Genomic DNA, 25685 nt, shown 5'->3' with positions numbered 1-25685 from the left:
GTGTTCGCACTTGAGCATAAATTTAGAAAAAAAATGCAGAAAGCGAGTGGGTGGAGCCCCTGGACTAGGGGCTCCACCCACTCGCTTTCTGCATTTTTTTTTCCTTTTAAATAAAAGTTTTGATATATATTATAGGAGTAGTGGCATGTGTTCATTTTTGCTGCGTGAGGTGTATTCGGCGGCATTCACTTGTGTCCAAAATGTTCTAAAAATATAGAAATTAGAGGAATTCAGAGACAAGGGATACCTGAGCATGAGTTTGTCTGAGTGTACCTTAGTTTACTGAGTCTGAGCATGAATAGTGATACCTGAGTTTAAATATTTTAAAAGAGACAGACATTAAATTTTGCCCTTTATGGGTGAGGTCAAGTCAACCACTGGCGCAAACTACTGCGAAGAGCTCATGAGTGCAAGTTCACTGCCTTAGGTGCTGAGAGAATTAAATACCTTTGGCGTGAGTCACTGGAAATCACCATCACACGTGTGCTTTATTTACAGTGCAGCCACACGGTCTCGTGGGACCCAACCTTTTCCTCGTAGTACAGAAAGACAAAGACACAGCGGTCACGTATTCGTGGCCACCCGACTCCTATTTTTTCCCCACGGCGGCCGCATTTTCGATGGGGGCGAAATGCGAAAACACCCGTGTGCTTAGATTTAGGTGCACGTTAAAGAACCCCAGGTGGTCAAAATTTCCGGAGTCCTCCACTACGGCGTGCCTCATAATCAGAAAGTGGTTTTGGCACGTAAAACCCTAAATATTATTATTATTATTATTTTTCCCCTTCTTCTTTATTTGCGTCACAGCTAACTTCTGCGGCATGACTCAGCCGGGCTCATTTTTTTTTTTTTTTTTTTTACGCGCGGCTATCGTTCAGTATTTCTCGTGCCGTTTGTAACCCAGGCACGTGCGCAATTTTGTCCCGGTGCTATTTGAACGTGTATTTCCTGCGGTATGTTGTTCATTTGATCAGTGTGTGAAGACGGCAGTAAAAATGCCTGCACAGGGCCGCTAAAAAGCTACGCGTGGCTTACGGTTGAAGAACGTCTAAGAGAAAAACATCATGTTTGTAATCGTATCGAAATTCTATCGGCAATTCTTATCGGCGGAAGGAGATTGTTTGTCCGCGGAGTTAAATCGTGGCCAATTTTCCTTCTTGAATACCGTGCTTTCTGAAGGCCCCTCAGCAATGTCACAGATTTCGCGGCAGTTTTTGGGTAATTGGGTCTCCTTCGTGTGTGTGAAATTTCCGCAAAATTTGTTAATTTGTTGTAATTGTTTAGTGATTTCTTCCGATGCAATGTAGTGCTTTTATATTAATAAGTCACTAAATGTAGCTCGGGAGGCGCTGCCGAAATTCATGACGTCATGGTGCGCTAGTGCGGAGATATGAAGGCGACGTCGCTGATTTTGTTTTATTTTTACAGCGAAGCTGTTAGCGGGCTACTTTCCCCACTATCGCGTCCATGTGTACAAAAAAAAAAAAAAAACGAGGATAGTGCAATGCATGCCGGGCCGACCCGAGGCGGAGGTGACTCAGGCGTTAAGCACTCCCCAAACGTGGGCCGATCCCAAAGACAGTGCAATGCCGGGCCGACCCGCGGCGGAGGCGCAGTTCGCCATTTAGGGGCCCACATACACAACTTCGCTGGTCATCCTTCTTCACAGAGTTGAAGGGCACGAAGTTTTTTTTCTACGTCTTCTCTGGTATACGAAGTCTGGTCTATCACTAACTGAGATTCGGAAGGCGCTGCTATAACGTACCTGTGTGCGACACCGCGGGGCACTGCTGCTGAAGTATGAAGGTCGCGTCACCACTTTTATTTTGTCCCCGCGGCTTCTCCGGCACACCATGTCCGCGCTCACAGCGTCACTGATCGACTTGATATCACAGATGTGTTATCAAACTTGTTTATTTACTATATCTCGTTACTGTCCCGAGCTCTACAGTTCTTGCCTGGGCGTTGCTCTTGGGAGAGCTACGGCACCCGAAGCCTCATTGCACCTATATACACGCAGACAACCTGCATACGCATTGCGGAAACTTCTTGCTGCAGGTCAGGGTTGCGTACATCCCAGTGCCCCTACTGTTTTACAAACATTCAGGCTATACGCTGCCATGCAACATTTCACATTTCTGTCTCCGTCCCTAAGACAACACAAGCGCGTCTCGGAGCACTGTGTTCTCCCCATCGTTATTTCCGATACCAGACTCGGGAAGCAACTGCGTGACAAAGTGTGCTTAAGGACGTTGCGGCGAACGCATGGTTTACTTCCGTATATATCTTAATCCGGAAAGCAAATCCTCGCATTTCCTTGTCGCTACAGCCTGCCGCTTCTCGGCCAGCGTTACGTGACGGTCCTCTACTCATGTGTCCGAGTTTCGTCCTCGTCAAGGACAAACATTTGATCGACGATAAGCGAGGTAGGTGCGCGCGCACTAGTGGAGTCCCTAACTCGGAAGTTTTCGCTAGCAATCGGTTCGTAGATGCATGTGGGCTGCTGTGTAGAGGCGGTTCGTCGGTTTATATACTAGACCTATTGCGTGTTGGCGTGTGGGGAGCTGAGTGCCATCGAGAATTTGTCAACTGTAGAGGCGCATTGCTTTACCTGCCTCTTACTCGGGGATTGGTGCTCGTTTTCTCGCTGAATATATTTGTGAATTCGGGCGGACAACTTGGGGAGCACTGGGTAGGTGCCCATTCTTGGCTGATCCCCCCTGAATGAATGTGCTGCTGGGACACAATGAACTTGAAGCCTTCATGTATTTGCATAAGCACCGTAGGTCTGTGTGCGCACGCCTCTCATAAGCATCCTTCCCTCGACAAGCATCATAAATCGCCTTCGTCCTATAGTGACGCAGCCAGCTAGCAGTTGTAGGCGGCAAGGCTCAGCTTATGTCATCAGCTGCTAACTCGCTAACTCCAGCGAGTTTCGCGTCCGGTTCGTTCCAATACTGCGTTGGATGTGCGTGCATTCTGCGTTATACGCCCAGGGCGATAGATTGCCCGAGGTATACTTTCTATCTATAGGCTGCTCCGGAATAGATTCAGGGACACTGAACTTTTCCCATGTTTGTCGCAGATATCTTTTTAACGCTCATTAATTATGTCATGAATATCTTGTTCGTGCCTACGTATCCCAGCGTATACAAATCAACCCCGTATTCATGCTTTATTCGTGTAAGTTTCGTTATCCAAAGGTGTCCTGCATTGTGACACGGGCTGAAAGATTTCGCTGTCACCGTGCCTTCAAGCCTGACGTTGACGGACAGAGTAAACAACCGAGGTGTGCGAAACATATCAAATGCATTTTCTTTTTTTATTATTTGACGCATTCCTGACAGAAATGAGAGACATTCCTGACACCTCGTTGGTAACCTTTCGCAATAGGCCAAGCGATCGACGACTCCAGGTTTGTCAGGAACGACTCTTTGTAGAGAGATAAAAGTAGAAAGGTTGAAAAAAAGAAAGTAAAGGACGCGAGAGTGGCAGGCACGGCAGCAGTAAGCAAGGCCATTCTCTATAGGAGTGCACTAACAAATTGCCTCCTCTTGTTGGGCATCGGGGCCAGAATCGTGCGTTCATCGCTGTCTAGGCACAGAACAAAAAAGTCACGCAACGAATGCAGTCGATTGCATATTTCTGCATTCAAAAGCCGCTGAGCTTTCTAAGCCTACGATGATATAGCATGTAAACTTTGATAACACCAAGTTTAGCACGGACAGCTGCACTAGCCTGACATGACAAGAACTTTATTTGAGTCCTGAGGGACTGATATATTGGGGAGCCAAAACCCAACGCTCCCGAATATCAAGTCGGTGGCTCCGCCCACGATGGGACCGGGAGATGAAGTCCCGCCGCAATGTCGTGGGCTTTCTGGACAGCCTGGAGTTGAATGTGGAGATTGCCGCTCCTGAAAGATTCCTGCCATTGTTCTTTCGTGATGGGTGGAGAGGCGTTAAGGGCTGGGCACAGCCAGAGCATGTGGTGAAAAGGGAATGAGTCATGACCACATTTGGGGCACGACTGTGAGTGGTCAGGATCTATCCTGTTAAGGGACCGAGGAGTGGGATACGAACGGGTTTGCAGGAGTCTGAGTGTGCTAGCCTGAGGTTTGTTCAATTTGGGGGGAGGGGGTAGAAATGTCCTCCTGCCCAGTCAATAATGGGAAACAATTTCGTGGAAAGCACATAATGGATCTTTGTGGATGTTGTCCTCGTTCCAAGCCTGGCTACCCGCGACAGCGCAGTGCGTGAAATCGCGCGCTCTCCGGTGGGCCTGCTCGTTAGGATTACATCCAAGCGGGTTAATTGAGCTGTCTAGATGGACTGGGAACCACGAGATGTGGTATCCTCCTTCGCTGCTCTCCCTAGTCCTTTGAAGTGCTACAATCACAATACTGTGCGCCTGTTCAGATGCGAGGGCGGGAGAGAAGGATTTAACCGCCGTACGCGAGTCGGAGAAGACGATAGCGGGAACTTTTGAGCTGTGAAAAGCCAGAGCGATCGCCGCTTCCTCCGCCACATGGGAAAACTTCGTATAAACAGAGGCTCCATTGACCAGGTTGCCTCCCGCGTCTACCACCGAGACAGCGAACTTATCCCCACTGTCATATCTGGCAGCATCGACAAAGAGGGCATCTAGTTTCTGCTGATTGATCTCTTTAAGGATGGACTTGGCTCTCGCGAATCTTCTACCCTGGTTATGCACTGGGTGGATGTTTCGCGGGACGGGGTCAACCATGATGCGAGTTCTGGTTTCCCGGGTCAAGCTAACTTTGGTCGTCGTTTCATGTCTGGGTTGGATTCCCGCTACTTCTACAATCTTGATCCCTGGCTTAGTGGATGAGTCTCATTATTTTAGCCGCTGTGTGAGCTTCTATTAGCTAATCGATGGTGTTATGGAGTCCTAGCTCCAGCAGCTTCTCAGCGCTTGTGGACTGCGGAAGGCCGAGCACGCGCTCGATATGCCGGTTCTGATTAGGGAGAGACTAGCCTAAAAAAAAAAGACTGCTTTGCCCTCCGCGGTGGTTTAGCAGCTGTGGTGTTGCGCTGCTAAGCACGAGGTCGTGGGATCAAATCCCGGGCACATTTCGATGGGAGCGAAATGCAAAAACGCCCGTGTGCCGTGCATTGGAGGCACGTTAAAGATCCCCTGGTGGTCAGACTCAATCCGGAGTCCCCACTACGGCGTGCCTCATAATCAAATCGTGCTTCTGGCACGTAAAATACCTGAATGTGTCCTAAAAAGTGAAGTAAGCATTTTAACATCACTTCTATTATGACTGTCGCCAGTTAAAATAAATTAATTTATGGGGTTTTACGTGCCAAAACCACTTTCTGATTATGAGGCACGCCGTAGTGGAGGACTCCGGAGATTTAGACCACCTGGGAATCTTTAACGTGCACCTTAATCTAAGTACACGGGTATTTTCGCCTCCATCGAAATGCGGCCACCATGGCCGGGATTCGATCCCGCGACCTCGTGCTCAGCAGCCCAACATCATAGCCACTGAGCAACCATGGCGGGTACTGCCGCCAGTTCAGCTTGCGCGCATGTGCAAATAAACGGCCTTTCTATCGGAAATGTGCCGCTGTAATATACCGAGCCTGACTGAGCTGTCGATAAAGCGAGCCTCCTCATTAGCTTGGACGCAGCCAATCGGCCAATTTTGACAGAGAATCGACAAACGTGGCCTTTCCTTACGTGGCGCCAAGCTGAGCTCTCACAGTAAGAGCTACTTCGTTGACGCTAGTATTGTTCGTTTCTGTGGGCTGGCCAGCATGCGCGACGCCGCATTATTGCATCATGCGCTCAGCTCGCTGGCTCGGCACAAATCGAGTCTTTCGTTTGCCCCGGTGCATCGTTCACACACAAATTACGCCCATATCGTGCAGGCCTGATTTGCAAGACATCTCGTCCACACTTGCAGCATAGGCCGCTTCAGTGCTCGCATCTGGCTGAGGCGAACTGCCGAAGCAACGATAATAACCACATTTTGCCTAGGACAAATACGCGTGCGCGCTCGTTACCTTGATTGGCTCGATCTTCGTGCAGTTTCGCAGGAGCTCCAAGGACGCGCTGCCGCAGTTACAAAGAAATAAAGCCAAAATTTGGGAGAAATTGTAGCGCTCATCTCTTTGCGTGCACGCTAAGAAGGGACGACGGGATATTTCAATCTTCCTAATTACGAAGCAGACTCTGACGCAACAAAACTGAAGACGTCCAACCGAAATGGCAAGTAAAAAGAGGAAACACATTATGATAGGTGCATCTACTAAATGGTAGCTTACGGCATAAAGAAATATTTCAAGGTGCAATTATTATCCATGCGAACGACGAAGCTTAACAGTCGAGCAAAGAGCCACCAGGAAAGTAGCTTGAATTGACAAGTGCAACGGCGCCAGCCTACCTGCAGACTGTTTCCAAGGATCTGCGCACACAAAATTCCATCCTTTCATGACGTCTCATCCGACAAAGACGATCAAGCCAAAGCCTTCCGACGAATGCTTTGCCCTAACCAAGGCATCGGAATACAAACATTTGCACCCACCGCCCCTTTCCCGTATACGCGCACTCGACTTGAGTGCGTCTGCCCGCGGAAGGGGGTCACCACTTGCGCTGAAGACGCAAGTCGCTCTCACGTGCACCCTTCCCTCTTCGACAAGATGGCGCTTCTTACGTTTCTGCTTCGCTTCCCTTTGCAGGCCGGCGGCGGTGAAGGGGCAGAGTGTGCACTCAAGTCCAGCAGAAGGAGGCGCGTTCCTTCTCTCCGGCCGAAACCTCACTCACCTGCCTGTCTGCCTCGTCTTCGAAACCGGCCGGCCCTTCGCGCAGGTCTCGCCCTTCCCTTCGCCCGGCCCCGTCGGCCGGAAAGCGGGCACAGTCCGTGAAGAATCGAGGAAAAGCACAGCTCGCAGTCGGCCGAGCAGGTCGCACACCCGGCGAGCGCCCGTTCCGTGCCAACCGTCCGTCCCACCTTGTCCGAGTGTCCGCGACCGCACTCTTTTACAGCGAAACACCGAGAACGGGCGAGGCTTAGCAGCGTCAGCAGAAGCCGCCGAAGGCAGACGACAAGCAAGAAACAGAAAGCGCCAAGCAGCAGACGACACAATGGACATAATAACCAGGTAAGCGCCTTCGGTTATTTCTGTTGTGGTCCTCCCCGTGGCTCGGTTACCTTGGGTTAATTTAGCGTGCGCGTGCTCTTTTATGTAGTTTAATTTTCCTTCTTCACAGACCCTTCACATGTGTGATTAGAAGGGTGAACAATCCAATTCAATCCATGGCTTCCCTATACAAGGCCTGCGTGAAGTGCTTGGAAACACGCGCACGAAACATGGCTTCACGTTGGGAGCAGCGCGAAAGACTTTCGAGAACGCAGAAAGTTAAGACAAAGCATGGTTCGCCACGTTAGTATACTACTTTTTCCTAATGTGCAAAATTAGCAAGCAAGTCGAAAAAGCAAAGCTATCGCTTACCATCTCCAAAAACGGGTTCAGAACAGCTTAACTTATCTGAAAGCCAGCCACAATTTTTCAAAGGCAGCCTCTTTGCTCCAGCTTTGAGAAAACGTACGGAACGCCAGCCTGCTTCCTTGCGGGTCCGTTTTGTTTTCATCGTTTTTCTTGTATGCGTGTGTGCTCAGTGCGAAACAAACAGGGCATGACGAAGCTATGAAAGAACTTCCTACCGATCACTAAAAGTCCGCGCTGAAGCGGCAACCTGCCATTAAAAGCCCTTTATTCCCTCCCCCCGCCTCTTGGTTCCGCTTGAACACTGAACCGAATTTTAGCTTTGTAGCAGCCTGCCGTCTTCCACTGCCTCGCGAACGCTTGCCTTAACACAAATCGTCGTTTTTAACACTTCAGGCCGGAGCCCTGTCTTCTCTATACTGCATGTCATTCAAAGTCGCTGTAGCAACAAGTTTTGCCTGTTCCAGGCAGATTGCTGCGGCGTCTACCTGTCCGTTAGCCAGTCATCCTTACCAGTAGAAGATTGTAGCAGTTCCGACGACAACGATAGAATGACTGCCTTAGTGCGACCAGTTCGTTTTCTCAGAGAATCAACAATCAGTAGGGAACTATAGCCTTATGAAAGGCTAAGGTTCTTTAAAGAACATGAGAATCATCCAGGTACCGTTTAGCATAGCGTGATGACCTTTCGAATTGTTTCACGCTATTAGAACATGCGCAAGCTGACAGTTTTAACCAAGCTACTCGATCGAAGCGCAATCCGTTTAATGGAAACCCTTTCATCTCTGATCGACGTTCGTATTTTCCCAAAGCTAATAAGGGTCACACGAGATACTGCAATGTATTTCCCGAGTTGCTTGAATACTTCGATAGTACGCCCTCTGCAGCGCGAATGCAGCGACGGTTTCTGTCGCAGTGGGATTGCACGCAACCGCTGATCATCGGCTATACGAGTGCAAATGCATCCCGGTGGAACCGTTAGGTAGCAGCTTCTCGGGCTACGGTTACTTCTTGTTTCGAGCGGAGCGCATCGTTTCACACACGTAGAACACACGTCATCGCGAAAACCGGCCTTCCCTGTCCACGCGCCTGCTTTGTCAAAGTGCGCTTGTTGAAGCGTGTCGCGTTTCGCCTGCAGCGAACAGTCTCCGCTTTTCTTCCTTTTTTTTTTTTCTGCGCGCGTTTCCTCAACTGCGCAAAGCGCACGAAAATTGCCGTTGTGACGCAATGGTCCCGCTATCCTCTTATGCTGATAACCTGCTATCTAGACCCTCCTCACAACCGTCGCTAAAGCGAAACCGCTCCCTTTTCGGTAGAAAGTTTCGGTGCATTACCTTCAGTTAACTCGACACGGTTATTCTTTTAATTGTTCCGTTCTGTTTCTTCGATGTTTCACTTTATTTGGGGATTCACTTCGTACCTTGTAGTCGCTACTAAACAGTACTGATTCCATTGACCGTTTGAACTACTGATTTCATTTTTTTTCTTCTCATTGCTTAAAATTGTACTGACGGTTCATTTGTACATTTACTCTTCACTTTGTTTTGGGAATTATTTGGTTACAAGACCGAGTGTTCTTTTTACCCATTTGGTTCTCGCAGCTGGTGGACTCCATTGCTATTGTGCACACTAATTTGGTCCTTTTGTTCTTACGTCTGCAAATGCAATTATTCTGTATTTTGTATGCCCCTCCTGCCTGGGCCTCAATGAGGCCTGCAGTATTGTATAAATAAATAAATAAATAAATAAAATAAAAGCGAGCGAGAAATTCCGCCCGCGTATGATTTCTCAATCACGCTTGTCAATTTTTCTCGGTTTCATTTGTGGAGGTTTGAAAGTCTGTCCAATAAGCGGGTTTTGTGTGGACTTTATTCACTATTATCCAACTCCCCTCCAGATTTTCCGGACCGGTGACATTTCTTCTTACAATGTATTTATTACTATTGCGTGAAAAATCAGTAGCTGTCGCTTTTACACGGTGACTAAATCTTTCTTTGTTTTTCATCTTGTTTTTCTTTGTTTTTCAATCAAAAAGTGAGCTTTATTTAAAACAGCTCTAGAAATGCGTACAAAAATAGTTGGACTATTAGCCTATGTGACTAGCAGCTGGTACAGTACACAAAAATACATATACAGGTCAACCAAGTACGTATCAAAGTAAGAACATCATTTACATGAACATGTGCTGTTTTTCTTTTTTGACGAAGAGCTATAAGGTTTGGCTAGACAAGAAGAAGCATTTACATACAAGATCAAAATTTCTGGTCACTTTTAATTCCACAGGCACAATGTTCCAAGTTGTAGCGCCAAAGAACTCTAATAATCGTTCACCGTAGACATTGCTACAATAAGGAAGGTTTAAGTTAAAGTTACTTGCTTGCCCGGTGTTTGCACGCGGTGTTTGCCATGGCCACCCGATTCTTGGCCGATGCCCCGCAGTGCGCATTCGAAACAACCTTTGACATAATCGACACCACCACCCGTCATTCCGTGCATAACTACAGCCATTTACAAAATCGTCCCACACGTCGTCTGCATCATATATATATATATATATATATATATATAGACGGCTTCGGCTGTGCCCCAGGAGGACCCTCGGGGGGTTTTATGCCTCCTACATTCACTGCGTTCAACGCATTCTGGAAGTAATCAAAGACGGGCACTTAAGGCACCTTGTCTCGCCGTAATGACTCTCTCGTACGATCGCGGCCGTCGCAGTTGCGTAAGATGCTCGAGCTCATGGTGCGATTCAATGCGCCCTGATCGAGGAAGCGGTCTTGACACGCATCTAACGGCAGCGCCGTTACAGACACGCTTCTTTTACTTCCTTCTCTTTTTCTTTTTCTTTTGGTGTTGTGTGCTCGCGCTGTTCGGCGGGGCTGTGATCGAGATCGCCTGCAAAGGTTGCGTGAGGTGTTGCCCGTCGTCGATAATTTCGCTCCTTAATAATCGCCCGCCTTGTTTCTACGTGGTGTTTCACTTGCCTCGCTTCAAGGACCAAGGCCAAAAAAAAAACTGCTCGTTCCGCGGTTAGACAGAGATCGAGGAAGGATGAAACGGCCTTCCGAAAGATGCAGGTGTGCTATACATAAGCCTATTCGCAGTGCACCGGGAAGGTGGGAGTGACGCGATGATTCTGTTTGCCTTCGGGGCGTACTGGCAAAATGAGATGGCGCTTAAATGTTGCGAAGTAAGCACTAATAATGTACTATAGATGCAAAGATATTGCGCTTTTAGTCAAATCAAGTCACAAATCTTCGATTATATATACGTGGCTCGGGAAAACGCGTGCCGTATGCCGCGTCCATGTCGTCGGCAAACAAAATTTAAAAATTTTTTTTAACACTGTCTCTTTCTGAAGGCGGTGCTCAAAGACAACGTGGGATGCAAGCTCTTGCGTTTTGTTGCAACCCTGTGAGGGTTTCGTTACACTGTGCTTTAAGATACCTCGGTAATTCTATACTATTAAAACAGCCATGCATGACGGGCGCTGAGGAAAAGTGGTCGTTCAGCGAAAAAGAAAGAAAAAGCAGGAGAGGGAGGGGTGATTCTGGAGCAGAACGAAAGTTCCGACCTGTGCGACACTGCTAGTTTCGCAGTAGTCCTTCCTACCCTGTTTATCGTCACAATCTAAAAGTTCACGCCATGATAGTTCCTTTATCTACCGCAAATTATTTTGTTTACGCCCTGAGCCATTGTTTGTTCCGCTGTTGCATAAAAAAATAAACTCGTTACCCTTGTAGTTCTTTAAGAAAGAGGGCGTAGTCTGCCAAGGAAAAAACAAAAAAGGAACATATCGCCTCCTTCGGCATGTGCTTTTATTCTGAACTTAACATTCAAACCACAAGTTACTTGTTTCCTCCAGCAACATACGTCTACGCTTTAAGGAGTACAACAAACGAGACACTTGCTACTGCTTCTTTTTTTCTTCGTACGTACAGCCAGACACCCGAGGGCGAACAAAGCAAAAGCTGTTTGACGTAACGCTGTTCAAAGTCTGCCCCGTGCGTGGCTTGACGTCGCGATACGAACACAATCCACCAACAATGACCGCAAACCTGTTTTGACGCGTGCATGCGGGCCTTCGTAAAAGCGCGTCGCTTTCTGACGCGCGTATCCAAGTCAAGGAGAAACCAAAGAACACAGCCACCACCACGGGCGGCGGCGCCATAATAACGTCGGCGGCGGGCTCGCCTTGTTTTCTGCGCCGTCACGTCGCTTGCATCTTAATGACACCTTTAGGGCCTAAGTATAGCACGCAGCGCCACCTTGGCTGGCGAGTTTGGGTTTTCCTACCCAATCTCTCTTTTCTATCTTTTCTTTTTTTAATTTCGCCTACACAGGCGTGAGTCGAACAACAACAAAAGATAGCGCGTGATGAGAAATTTCCCGTCTTTCTTTTATTAGCGGCGACACGCTTTCCGCGAATCTTGTGCCAGTGACTGCGACGGACGGACGAATGGATGGATAGATGGATGGGTGGATGGACGTTATGAGCGTCTCGTCTCGAACGGGCTGGTGGGTTGCGCCGCCAAGCTCTTGCTATTATAATGTCTAATGTCCTACCTAGGTTAAACAAGAAAAAAAGAAAGAAAAACGCGACATTGTCGAGACTGCGCGCCGTCGTGCGACGACTCTGCCGCATGAGGCCACCGAGCACACACTTGTGAAAGGACGTCGATGTGAGCGGCGACCGCGTTCAACGAGTTCTCAATGGACATTCGCCGCAGCGCTTTTATTTCATGCGCGCCTATACTCCGCGAAGCGTCAGAAACGCTGAAGAAAGTTTCGCAGCTGAAATCTTAGCGGTGCACCCCAGCTGTGGCCCAAATTAAGTTGCCGGATCCTTAGATACGATCTACGAAAGAGGGAGGTCGTACTGAACCTTCATTATCCTAGCGTTTTCATTTCATTTTCCATGCTTTTCTCTTGCCACGTGCACGCGGCGTTAGATACCAGTCGCTTGGCGGCGCCTGTGTCGTGTCTGAGCGGTTGCTGTGACGTGTGGTTGTGCGAGTTCATCGCGTTTTCTTTTCTTTTCTTCATCTTTCTCTCTTTTCTTTCTGTTTTACCCTAGGTAGGGCATTAGGCAGTATAATAGCAAGAGCTTGGGGGGCGCAACCCACCGCTCCGCTCCAATGGGTATGCTCATAGCATCGATCCATTCCTGCCATCCAGCTCATAACATCCATCCAGCTAAAGTCCGAGCCAATGACGAAGGGAGAAGAGATTGGAGAATGAAATGGAGCGTTCGCGGCCCCCGGTGGCACTTTTTCGGCGTGAGCACATATATCCAATCAAGTGCGGGCTGCAAATTTTTTTTTACCCCTCTAGCATACAAGATTGCTTACCGATTCCGTGCGTACTACGGATTCAGCCTTCTGAGCGCAGGATGCAAAAAAAAAAAATAGTTCGTGTACTTGGAGTTGAGTGTACTATTATAAATATGCATTTGTGTTACTGAGATCTACGATGACGTGTTCCAACATTTTCATGCACTAACGTTTCCACATTTCAGTCATGGCTGTTTTTTGTTGACGATGCACTTCATCTTCCTTTTTTCTTCTTGTTGATAACCGTCTGACCTATTCTAGTCCGAACTACATTGTATTATAGGTTAGTCTATTATGTTTAGTATATTTCAATCGGTAATACCTGTACCCTTGAGTTTATCACGCTTATATAGATAACTTTTTTTTTCTTCCTTAAACCTTTTATGTTTGACAGATGCCCAATTCATTCCAATTCGGAAGCCTGTCATACGTGAGACAGGCAGGCCATGAAACTTTATATTCTTCTAGGTATACGTAATTTATCTCTGCCCAAAATTTTCGGTTCTGTCCTACAGCGAGCTCAACGCGCTTTAAACAGTGAATAAAAAAAGAGTGGGGGGGGGGGGGGAGAAAAGGTAACTGAATGACTGTTGCGACAGCGTCGTTGCCCAATTCATAGCGTTAGTTGGTTTTGTATAAGGTCGCGCGAGGCGCTCAGCGCGCCTTTCTCCTTTCGCTTTTTGTTATCAAGAATTGCTCGTTTGTTTACCGAGCAGCGTTTTCGCCTAATCATCCTGTCGTTAAGCAGCTGCCAGCCCCTCCGTATGTACAGTCCTTTCTGCAATGCACACTTGCCTGGGAGACGATTATTCTTACGACACGAGCATATAAATTTTACTTGCGCTTCAGCATTAAGAAAAAAAAAGTTTCTGGGCTACACTTCGTTGCATCACTGTTGCATGCACCACTCGGCTGCTCAGGAGTACTGAATGCTGGGCGTGTTCGCATTCCATACTCGAGGAAAAATGGCGGGAGCACACGGGGACGAGAAAGAAAAGCACGAAACCCCAGCGTGTGCTCGTGCCATTAGAGAGTTTTGGTTTAGGGGACGCAAGCGGCTTGCGTACGCAAGAACTAGGGGCCACGGTACTGCGCATGCGCAGTAGCGTCGCCCCTAGTTGCATACGCAAGCCGCTTGCGTCCCCTAAACGAAAGCTCTCTATTCTTTCTTGGTTGCTCCGCGGCCATGCGTTTTTCCTGCTGGGCACGAGCTCGTGGCCCGATTCCTTTGCCGCTTCAATATTCGCGAGAAACGCTCACGAACTTGCGCTGCCTTTCATCGATGCCGTGCAACACCGCAGTGAAAGCTGTGTACTCCGGTCAGGCCATCGGTGGTATACGGTTGACGCGGTTAGGACGCCAATATATACCTCAGGCGCTCCTATCTTATTCCAGTCGTTTCAGATGTTGTTTAATAAGAGTGTATCTGCATTTCAAGTGTATTTGAAGAAAGAAATCTGAGTTGCGCCGAGCTAAAGCTTCCTCTAAACAGCGGACCGAACTGGTGATGTTGGAAACGGCATGCTTTGACTGCTCACTGTTGCATTGCTTAATATGCCTAAAAAAATAAATTACCTTTAAAAGTGATCTTAAAGAAAATAAAACAAAGGCTCATTGACACGGCAATAGTCTGCGATTTACTTAAAAGACAAAAATGTCAGTGGCGATATAACCGTATAAAAATCCAAACCGAGACGCGTTAGCATTACGTCGCACCTATCGCACCACCGTCAGTGGCACTACATACGTATGTACGCTCTTCTAAGCACTCCCAACCACTCTCTACCGCTACCACGTGACCGGCCTTCCACAGTTCCCACAAATACTTTTTTTTTTCAACTTTGACACTCCTTATGCTAACGCATCAAAACAAAAGCGAGTAAGTGCACATACATAAACGTGTCCTTGATATTTTGAACGCACAACCGTATCAGTTGGGTTGGTAATGCATCCGGATCAAATATAAGCTAGACAGAATGGAACATGCACCGTGCATCCCGCGATATATAGTGAAAGTCACGGCACTCTCCTGGTGCTTTCATGAGTTGTCCTGCTTTAACCTTTTCTGCGTGACACATACTTGCAGCTGCCATTTCGCTATATGCTGATAGTTAGCCAGAGGACTGCGTGGGCCAGTGATAATGCACGCACCGAGCGCTGGTTTTGTCGCGACGTTGACATTATTTAGTGGCTGAAAAAAAAAAAACTGACGTAAATTTGCGTGCTTTTATTTTCCTTAAGTTTCCTAGACCTCAAAACCCTAGATATACTCGCAATCCTCGTAGGACCCTAATTAATTTACTGTATAAGCTTTTCTGCGAACTGTGTAGTTCCGGTTCTGTTTCCCAAAACGTGCGTGTCGTAACTTCATGAAGCAGGTGGTCACGTGAGAACAGAACACAGTGGCCTTTTCGCACTGTCCTCTGTGGAGGTCGTCTTGCCCTGTCGTCTGTACTGCTACACCGAGTCGCTCGATGAACAGTAGCGGCACGGCACACGACCTAGCGAGCCGAGTCGTCAGCTTCTTGCAGCCAGCGTGTTTCCCGCGGTAATTCCAAGAGGTCTTGCAGCAGGACGGTAGTTTTTAATGAACTTCAGTAGAAACGACACTGAAAACTACCGTCCGTCTTGCAGCAGGACGGTGGTTTTTAATGAACTTCAGTAGAAACAACACTGAAAACTACGATCCGCATTGCAGCAGGACGGTCGTTTTTAATGAACTTCAGTAGAAACAACACTGAAAACTACCGTCCGCCTTGCAGCAGGACGGTAGTTTTTAATGAACTTTAGTAGAAACGACACTAAAAACTACCGTCCTGCGGCCAGACCTCTAGAAATTTCCGCGGGAAACACGGTGGCTGCAAGAAGCAGACAGCTGACGACTAATTTGGAATGACGACTCTTTTAATGAACTTCAGTAGAAACGACATGCATAAGCACTCACCGCCTCTCTTATCATGATCACCCATCCCAGTATTTTCACTCCCCTTCCCTCTTCCCCAGTGCAGAGTAGCAGATCAGAGCGCACTAGCTCAGGTCGACCTCTCCCCCTTTCCTGTCAGTAAATTCCATTCTATTAGTAGAAACGACACGATTAGGAGAAGCTCGTAAGAAGAGAATAAATGGATGAGCAATACGTCTTTACCGAAACGTCCTCAGGAACCTGGGAGGAGCAGTTGCCGCGGCAAGTCTCTCAGAGCTATGCATCTGCCTACAGCCAGCCAACAGCTTCTTGGCGTTTCCTTCGACTCTACTAAAGCCTCGAGCAAACAATAAAAATACAAGCAGTAATGTTGGCGCTATTAAGTCAAAGGGGTCGTTATGGCTTTAATAACCCTTGAGATTGTGGCGATTTGCTGTGAAAGCGCATGACGTCATCTGCCATAGAAAAGGAACGACGAATTGGCGCTTTAGGGAAGCTGCAAAACTTTTTTTTTTTTTTTTTAGAAATGTGTGGCGAAATTATGCGGAGCCAAATTGCTTTCGCGGGGGATAAGTTTGCCACTGAGGGAACTGGCACAATCCTGCCTTCTCACAGTCAATTTATGACTGTGAAGAGCGAAAACTCACCGTGTCCGGACGCTGCATTTCATCACTATGCGTTAACCAGAGATGGGAGTGTACTGCCCAGTACGTACCAACGCGTCAGCTTTCGACCTTCAGGAACGAAATCCTGTCGTGAATAACACTGCGTCGACTGGTACGGAAATTCCGCGCCTAACGTGTTGCGCACTAAACCGTCTGTGTCGGTTTTCGTAAGCAGGAATGTTGGTCCTCTGAATCCGTTCTCACCTTGACGGGCGGCCCACGTAGCTTTCACTTACGTAAGAATAATCGTTCTTTCGCGCTTACCAAGTGTACCCTCCCTCATCCCCCCCCCCCCCTCCAAACTCCCTTCTTCGTCTTATGAACTATTCAGTGCCTGATACAGTTAGCATACACTTCTTTTTTTTGTTGTTGTTGTTGTTGTTGTTGTTGCCTTGTAAGGTAATAAGAACCCTCGTATTGTCGGCTTCGCATTACCGCTTGAGCGTGAAATGGCAATGACGGCCATCTTTCTTTTTCTGTTTTTCCTCGACGCGAGAATATCTTAGTCTGCGTGTACCTAGGAGTGCCTGTAATTACGCGTTTGCGTCGACGTAATTTTCTTATCAGATTTGGATACTTGCAACTGGTCGGAGTGCGGGTTTCACAATTCCATGCGTCGTGTGCCCATCTTTCATGGCACATTGGAAGTAATGCATAACGAAAAAAAAAAAAGCTGCGCTAAATAAAACAGTACAAAAGAGCTGTCGTGTCGATCGTCCGTTGTACTCTTTATGCACAGAGGGCACAAGTCCCGTAGCGTCCGCTATAGCTTTCGATGGGCGTTTTCTAAATCCTCTTTGATGGGAACATTAACCCAAAACACGCGGTACTAACAACGCGCGCTGCGCAGCCAACTAAATTTGCGTAGCTCCGAATGCGTATGCGCGTGCTTCTCAGAAGGATGCATACATATCGCATCTCATTAGTTGCGCGGGAGTTCGTTCGCCGTCGCCAAAGACGGTAGTCGCCAGGCAACACGAAAGTTGGCGGTTGGCCAAGTCTGGCGACTCTGGCTGCGTTAATCGGCTCTGGCCATGTATAGCTGTGCGCTTTTTTTTCCGAGCAATGTCACGACACGGCAGGGGGCGATTAAAAGAGCGCCTAAAGACCTTGCACGTAGGAGCACTTGGAGACTGAGATGGTGACGGTTTAAAAAAAAATGAGACCTGAAAGAAGGTTTCCTTCTTACGACGAAACCTCGAGCAAGGTGCTAACCTTCACTCCATTCGACGAAATAGAATGGCGGCCGCCGCCCTCTACGAGATTGGAGATATACAGCCCCTCGCAGCGAGATTGTTATCGGGTCGTCGCAACTTAGGTAATCTGTATCGCTTCCTTGGACGGCCTTGCACGGCTTTGAGGTCTGCGGAAGGGATGATAGTGTAATTCCGTTACCCGTGCCCTCCCTCATTGAGCGTTCTTGCTCCGATCGATTGTCGTGCTTGGCGCAGAGTTGATATACGGCGGGGACGCGCAATGTGCCGTCGTTTCGCGTGGCCGTGAGATCCCAGCGATGCGGGTTGTTGCGACTGCATTTAGCGCAATCATTGGCCGGCGTAAACGGACAAGCGAAACGCCGTCGGCTCGGCAGGTGGACATGTCGGTCGCGCGAGCGCCGGTTATCCGAAAGCATGGTCTCGGTCCAGTTAGCCGCGACTGCGTGTGATATGGCGCCCGAAGGAAGTGTACGGGCCTCGTGCCAACCATCTTGCTCGTTCTTTCTTTCTTTAAATTTCTCTCATGTAGCGTTTGCGAGGAAAACTTGAAATGCGACTGACGTTGGCTCGAGACTCTGTGGGTCACGGACGCGACGCATCTCGCTAACTATAGAACATTTCACGATACCAAGCGATCTCGGGTAAGGAAGGAAGGAAATCAACTTTATTCAGGTCCTGCAGGCCACGAGAGCTTCGGGCTCTCATGGAGTGGGCGTCTCCCACGACGGAACCGGGAGGTTGAGTTTCCTGGCGGCGTCGTGGACCTGCTGGACGGCCCAGAGTTGGTAGTTTACGTGAGCTTGCGAGCACGGCCAGAGTAAATGATAAACGTTAAGGGATGTATTGCAATTGGTGCAATAAGACTTGTCGTAGAGCTCAGGCATGTAATGGTGTAATCTGTTTTGAGTGGGGTATGTGTCTGTTTGTAGCATTCTGAGTGTAACTGCTTGAGCTCGAGTGAGCGTGCGGTGTGGCGTGCTATATTGTCTGCGTTGTAGGTAGTAGTGTTTAGTGACTTCGTTGTATGTAGTGGGCGCGTCCTTATTCTCCGAGTGGTCGGGTGAAGCCGCGCGGTCTGTAAGCGCGCGCGCAGCCTCGTGTGCCGCCTCGTTAAGGTTGGGGACGTCGCCGAGCTTTGGTCCTAAGTGTGCCGGGAACCAGTATATGAAGTGTTTCTTAATCTCTTTCTTTGAAACAATTTTGAGAGCCTGTGCGCAGACCGTGCCCTTCTGGAAAGCTCTGATAGCGGCTATGGAGTCGCTGTAGATATGGGAAAGATTGTCGTCGGTGAGCGCAACAGCGATCGCAACCTGTTCGGCCTGTTCAGGCTTCCTTGCAATTACCGTGGCTGCATATCTTGTGGATCCGCGGCCGTCCACAACCGCCACTGCGAAAGCTTTGTTTCCCGTGTATGCCGCCGCGTCCACAAAAGCTGAGCGTTCACGGTTCGCCAAGGCTTGGTTAAGAAGGAATTGTCCTCTCGCTTGTCGTCTGCCCCTGTTGTTTTCGGGGTGTACGTTTCTGGGTATAGGGCGGACCGTGATCCTGGCGCGTATGTCCCGTGGGAGGTCCGCAAAGTCTTTTTCTATGTGTCCTTGTGCAAAGCCTAGCTTCTCTAGGATCGTGCGCCCCGGAGGGGTCGTCGAAAGCCTAGCAAGCTGTAAGGTATTGGTTAAGGCCGCTTAAACTTCCGCAAGTGCGCACATCTCGGGCAAGTGAAGACAGATCAAAGGTCGAGACAGGACGGAAGGCTTGCGATGTGCCGAACAAACAAACCTATTAACCGCGCTCAATCTCTGGGCGTCTTTTTTTTTCTTCTTTTTTTTTTGCATAGCGTGGCGAAGGATTCCCACTTGGTGGAGCACTGGCACTTCTAACGCGGATGTTTGCAATCTCATATACAAAAGCCCCATTTCGGTCGGGGCAAACGCAAGCAGTTACGCGTTTCTGAACCGATCATTGCACCGCAAGTTAACCCTTCATGGGCAATAAGTGTTGTCTACAGGCAACACACAATAAATTTTTGTCTTGCTGAGTTTCCCTATTAAGTACAGAATTTCTGCCCATCTGCATTCGGCCAACACTGAATGCAAGGCAACAAGCGTCATTTGTTGATTTAGAGCAGGAAACACGGGACGAAAAAGAAGTTTGGCTCGCGACTCACTTTCGTTAGAAAGTGCGGTATGATAATCATTGGTGGCGACTACACACCCCTCAGATCCTATTCGTACAGACACAGCTAACACCACTGAATGTGCAAATTAAACGTATTCAACCACCAAGTCTATACAAGATAAGCCTCCAGATAGAATTGGACGATATGTTCCCCTCAAATGCTGAACTAATGTCATAACAATATTTAAATGACCAATTACAATATTACCATTTTCTCCTGGAAAGAAGCAATTTAATAGCTACTGATGCTTCACGCTCTGAAGAGAAGGCTGGCGTGGGCATCTCCTCTCCTACTCTCCTACGCCTATTTTCATAGTGTTATTGGCCAGTGTTCTAAGGGTGCGCAGACTTCCCGCTAATCATTCGTCAGCTGTCGTAGTCAGATTCTCTATAAGTATGTTCATCGCTTTCCAAGGCAACGAATACAGCTATCTTAAGTGTGTTCCAAAATTGTGTTCCTACAAGTGTGTTCCTACAACATTACAAAAAAAATATGATGTGGGTTCCGGAACACCGCGGTTTGTGCTTAAACTAAATGACAGGTTTATTAGCCAGATCATCTTTAAGTGGCCTTTGATTCCTGTTTTACCGGACACATCAGCCATGGTTGCTTAGTGGCTATGGGGCTGGGCTGCTATGCCCGAGGTCACTGGGTCGAATCCCGGCCACGGCAGCCGCATTTCGATGGGGGCGAAATGCGAAAACACCTGTGGTACTTGGATTCAGGTGCACCTTAAAGAACCCCGGCTGGTCCAAATTATTCTGGAGTCCCCCCACTAAGGCGTGCCTCATAATTAGATCATGATTCTGGCCCGTAAAACCCTTTTTTTTTGTTTCACCGGATACATCTTACGTCACCGCATCGATGTGCAGAAAGCTTGTTTGCATAATTATTTAAGTAAACTATCGCTGATACCATCTCTAGACATTCAGCATCTCGGTTTTTGCTGGAATAAACAGTGGTGTCGTTCTCGGCAATTCGACGTCATATAGAGTAGATTACTCTGTCGCGTTCCGCAATTGAATATTTATTTACATAGAGCTGGTTTGACAATGTCCCCTCTTTGCCACAATCGTAAGGAAATTTGAACCAGTAGACCACCACTTTTTATCATGCAAATGATATTCACACCAGAGAAAGATATTACACGAAGCTCCACTCTGCGAGATTGGATTAGGGTTAAGTACACCAGTATTATCGTCATTTGGGGCCCCAAACTATGCTGTAGTCAGAGGCGTTTCTTCCGCACTGTTTGATTATTTAACTGAAACAAAACGATTACACTGGTAATTGCTGTATTATTATTCTACATAACAGGGGGGCTATTCTGTAAGAGTCCACCTAGTGGACTGTCCATTTCGGCCGCTGCTGAATGGATGCAGCTGTACGGGAGAGGAGGAGACGGGTGGCCCTAGCCAATCAGCAGCGGCCGGAATGGACACTCCACTAGGTGGACTGTTACAGAATAGCCCCCCAGATCTGCGTTCATTTCGTGTAAATTGGTTTCTCAAACATCTTTACTAAGATTAACTCTCCTTGATTATAGCCTCTTCTAACATTCACCTTTCGGTTAGCCTGACTGCTCGCTCGCGTACTTATCACGGTATCAGAGATGTAATGTAAAGCAAGTGCAATGTATACACCTATGGTTCACATATGCCTAGAGCTGTGTGTATAAGTTCTAAAGAAAGCCTTAGGTGGGTTCGGGTGAAGCTCACTTCCAATTTTCGTCCTGGTGCTGCCCCCCTATACTTAAAAACTTTTTCGCGAAATATTTTTTAAAGGTTGATTATGCCCATTCGCGATGCATTTTGCAAATTTATTACATAGACAAAAACTTTTTAGTGTATTTGTCTCGTCCTACAGGGAATCTGAGATGGTTACAATTCTGGGATTTTGGTGGAGGAGCTTTGGAACCAATCTCCGGATTCGTTTTTTTTTTTTATACTAAGCTCTGCTGGAGAGAGTAATTGTCAAATTAACATTGTTGTAAGCTTTCTCGCTGTGTCCTGGCGCATTGCTCAAAGGGAAACGCGCCTAAGAAAACCATTTTTTGTTAGAAAAGTTGAGTATAGTAAACTTAAACTTTCCTTTAAAAAGACATGTAATTTCTATTCCATTAAACTGCTACGCGTTTTCTTACTGCACAAACGTAATATTTTATGGCTCATGTGCGTCTTGTGTAGTCGTATGGCAGTTAACGAGAAGTACCGCAGTAGCTTGCTTATCTTGCTCGTCTATTACTTTAGAGTACTATTACCCAATACCCGCCGTGGTTGCTCAGTGGCTATGGTGTTGGGCTGCTGAGCATGAGGTCGCGGGATCGAATCCCGGCCACGGCGGCCGCATTTCGATGGGGGCGAAAACACCCGTGTATTTAGATTTAGGTGCACGTTAAACAACTCCAGGTGGTCGAAATTTCCGGAGTCCTCCACTACGGCGTGCCTCATAATCAGAAAGTGGTTTTGGCACGTAAACCCCCATAATCTACCATTACCCAATCAGAGTATATGCATATTCTTGCTCGGAAACCAATTGCTGATCATGCAATTCCATGGCCACACTTACGTGCCCAGCTCACGCTGTTCGCGCCTACCACGTCCTTCCTGTCTAAATTAGTGATACACTGTTTACGTGGAACTCAAGAGGGAAACAGCGTTCGTCATCGGATCGGATGGTCACGTGCGACCAGGAAAAGACGACGCTGGTTGCAGTCATCTTGGGCGAAAGCGAAAATATGCGACGAGAAGGTCCGCGATACCTTTGACACGTTCAGGAAAGGCAGGGTCCCTATCAAGGAAACAAGTGCAGGCACGAGCTTGTAGGTGACTCAAGCTGCTATGCTAGATATCCACATACCCACACGTGTGCTTTCATGCGCAAAAGCATCTGATCCCCCAGAGGTTTCCATAACGGCGACTGGGCATCTCTTGACGGAATGGTCACCGCTCATTCTAATTTAACCTTGCGACACCTTTAAGCATCATGAGACACATCGCTTGCAATTATTTTTCAAAGTTAACTGGGAAATATTTACGTGAAATAGTCATCCCGGATACGCAGTGGCGTGCCTGTGGCCGTATTCATCGCACTTCGAATGTCAATCTCTCCTGACGACTGTATTTTTTATACCATGTACCAGTACAACCTCGGTGCATTGTCCTACATGCCTTCGCGTTCAAGGGCCGTCATATGGCAGTAGTGCTACTCAGTAAAATACCACCACTCGCGCTTTTTAAGTCTACGTAATGTCATCCCCTCCTCGCGTATCTTTTACTTTCGTCTCATTTCACTAAGGTCCCTGTCACACTTGTAGTGCGTATACATTTTACGCACTTTGCAGCGAACGTTTTTCAGTCCTCTGAAACGGCCATGCTACATCTAGCATTAGCAATCCAATTTCTCCATCAACAACTCGTGTACTCTTGCAGGGCTTTCTGTGTCCATATTTGGTCCTTGCGCCAATAATCAACGCATATTATCATCAGTGCAGCGTCCAATCACGCGCGTACTTTCAACTCTGTTCGCAGATTCCTGCGGTACCTCTTCTGGAGGGCTCCCGCGCCGCCCAACCGGCTGCGCGAGGTCCTTCTCAACTTTTCGGTGGAGCTGCACAAACAGCAGCTGGCCGAGCAGGACGCCCTTTTCAGGGACAACGTACTCAGCGCCCCGTTCGCCATCGCGCTGGCTTTGACGGCCACGCACGCCGGCAGCGGGAAAGCCACTGCGGCGCAGATTGCCAAGGCCCTCCGGCTGCCCGAAGAGCTCATCGAAGAGGTGCGTGACCAGTAGTGTGTACCAGAGTGCGGCCACGCGTAGAATACTCCAGTGACCAGTCAGACTCGCGTTATCCTTTGTCAACTGTCACCCGGTCCGTGAGCTAACCTGAACCTCTCACATGCATGTTAATTTCTTTCGCCTGCGCAGATACGCCAAGAGTTCACGGACATGACACAGCGCCTGGCCGACTGCGGGCCGGACTTTCGCATCCACCTCGCCAACGCCATCTTCGCCGACCGCAGCTTGGACGTGCCGAACGACTTCTGTGACCTCGTGGAGTCCGCGTACGACGGCACCGTCAAGCAGGTCGACTTCCGGAGCGACCCCAATGCTGCCCGCGCGGTCATCAACGCCTGGGTCGAGGAGAAGACCAAGTGCAAAGTGACCGACATCATCCAGTCCGGCCAAGTGGACGCGCGCACTTCGCTACTGCTCGTCAACGCAATGTACTTCACGGGCTTCTGGGACTCGCACTTCAACCCGCAGTACACGGCGCTCCGCCCGTTCCACGAGACCAAGGACAAGACATCCATGGTGGAGATGATGTACCAGCGAAAGAACTACAAGACCAGCTGCTGCGATAAGCTCGAGGTGGACGCACTCGAGATGCCGTTCGTGGGCAAGAAGCTATCCATGGTCATACTGCGGCCGCAAAAGGTCGACGGCCTCGACCGTCTCGAGAAGAAGCTGACGCCGGCTCTGCTGGAGGACCTGCTCAGGTCGCTCGGCGAGGACCACGACGTCGAGATCTACTTGCCCAAGTTTAAGCTCGAGCACACCTCCAGCTTTCGAGGAACCCTGGAGACGCTGGGGATCCAGGATCTCTTCACGGACCGGGCCGACCTCGGTGGGGTCAGCAAGACCTCCGGTGTCAGGGTGACCGGCGTCGAGCACAAGGCAGTGGTCGAAGTGGACGAAGACGGCGTCGAGGGCCTTTTCCTCACGCCGATCATCATGATGTGCTACGCGGGCGTCAGCTTCAACTACAACGTGAACCGGCCCTTCATGTTCCTCATCCGCAGCTGTGATCCGGACGTGATCCTGTACATCGGATCGGTGCGCCGTTTCTAGTGAGCGGTGGCCTTTTTGTTGATGTGCGCAGTGAAATTCCTGCGCTGTGCCTATCTTTGGTGGCTCGTACGATTTTTTTTTAGTGTATACGCTGCGCGCCGGGATTCGTGGACCGAAGGAGACTGTGCTGCAGGGTGTGACGTAACGGTGGTGCTGCAAGTTCTGCAAGAAATGCTTTTTTTCGAGGTGCCTCGGTAACCACTTTCTTCGGTTGTGACGTCGTCGTCACCGCCGCTTCCTGTCGAGGTCGTGGCGAGAGGCCGTTTAGTGTACCAGTTCAGATCACTGTACAGTACAAGCAAGGACCTGCCACTGATGCCACTATTCTGGAGCCGCCTTCAATGCTACTTCTAGGCAAACGATAGGACACAACCCCATCCTCGTCATCGCATGAAAGGGACAATGCATCCATAGCTCTGATATAAAAAAAGCTCGCGTGTGGGACTCTAATAATATGCCGGTGCGTACCTCTGAACTTCGGGAGTGAACGAAACGGATAACCAGTCATACAGAACTCGGTCCCTACCGTCCTCTGCGCAAACCTGCGCCATTACTCTGAGTTAACGCGTTCACTGCTGTACTCGCAGCACTAGACTGTCTCAGATTTGTGGATCTTTCCGTTTGTTCGCACCTAATAGAAACTCGGGCAACTATTCCGCGCACAGAAAATCCACAATATCCTTCTTACAAAAGGAGATTTTATACAATTGTACAATTATGTGTATGTTTCATAAATGCAGTGACCTAAAACTACGTTTTTCTGTCAATTTTCTTGACACTTATGGCATTTAAACGCGAAAATTACGTTCCAGTGAAGAAAATCCATAGATGGTGTTTTGTGCATAGCAGTGAAGGCGGGTGTATATATTTCCCGAATCTTCACAATTCCTTCAGCGAAGCAAAGTTCACAAAGTCTTTAAGGGGCTTCAGCGTTCCTGTTCTAGATCTTTCTAAATGTCACGAACTTCACATAATCAATGCGAGTGTACTTTATATGGAGCATTCGGATACCAAGTTAATCCCGGAAGCGGCCAACTTC

At 48.4% G+C, this 25685-nt stretch overlaps 1 protein-coding gene across 1 annotated transcript; it reads left to right on the top strand.

Annotated features, from left to right (window-relative positions):
- Positions 1–6744: 6744 nt before the first annotated feature.
- Positions 6745–25400, top strand: LOC142587746 (iris-like). Its single transcript, XM_075698969.1, has 3 exons — positions 6745–7133; positions 23326–23572; positions 23723–25400. The coding sequence occupies exons 1-3, from the start codon at positions 7117–7119 to the stop codon at positions 24644–24646; spliced, it is 1188 nt and encodes a 395-aa protein (XP_075555084.1). The 5' UTR covers positions 6745–7116; the 3' UTR covers positions 24647–25400.
- The last annotated feature ends 285 nt before the right edge of the window (positions 25401–25685 follow it).

The sequence above is a fragment of the Dermacentor variabilis genome, chromosome 7 (assembly GCF_050947875.1).
Source record: "Dermacentor variabilis isolate Ectoservices chromosome 7, ASM5094787v1, whole genome shotgun sequence".
NCBI classification, from domain to species: domain Eukaryota; kingdom Metazoa; phylum Arthropoda; class Arachnida; order Ixodida; family Ixodidae; genus Dermacentor; species Dermacentor variabilis.
Note: the sequence above shows the minus strand (reverse complement) of the source record. Positions and strands in the feature narration are given on the sequence as shown.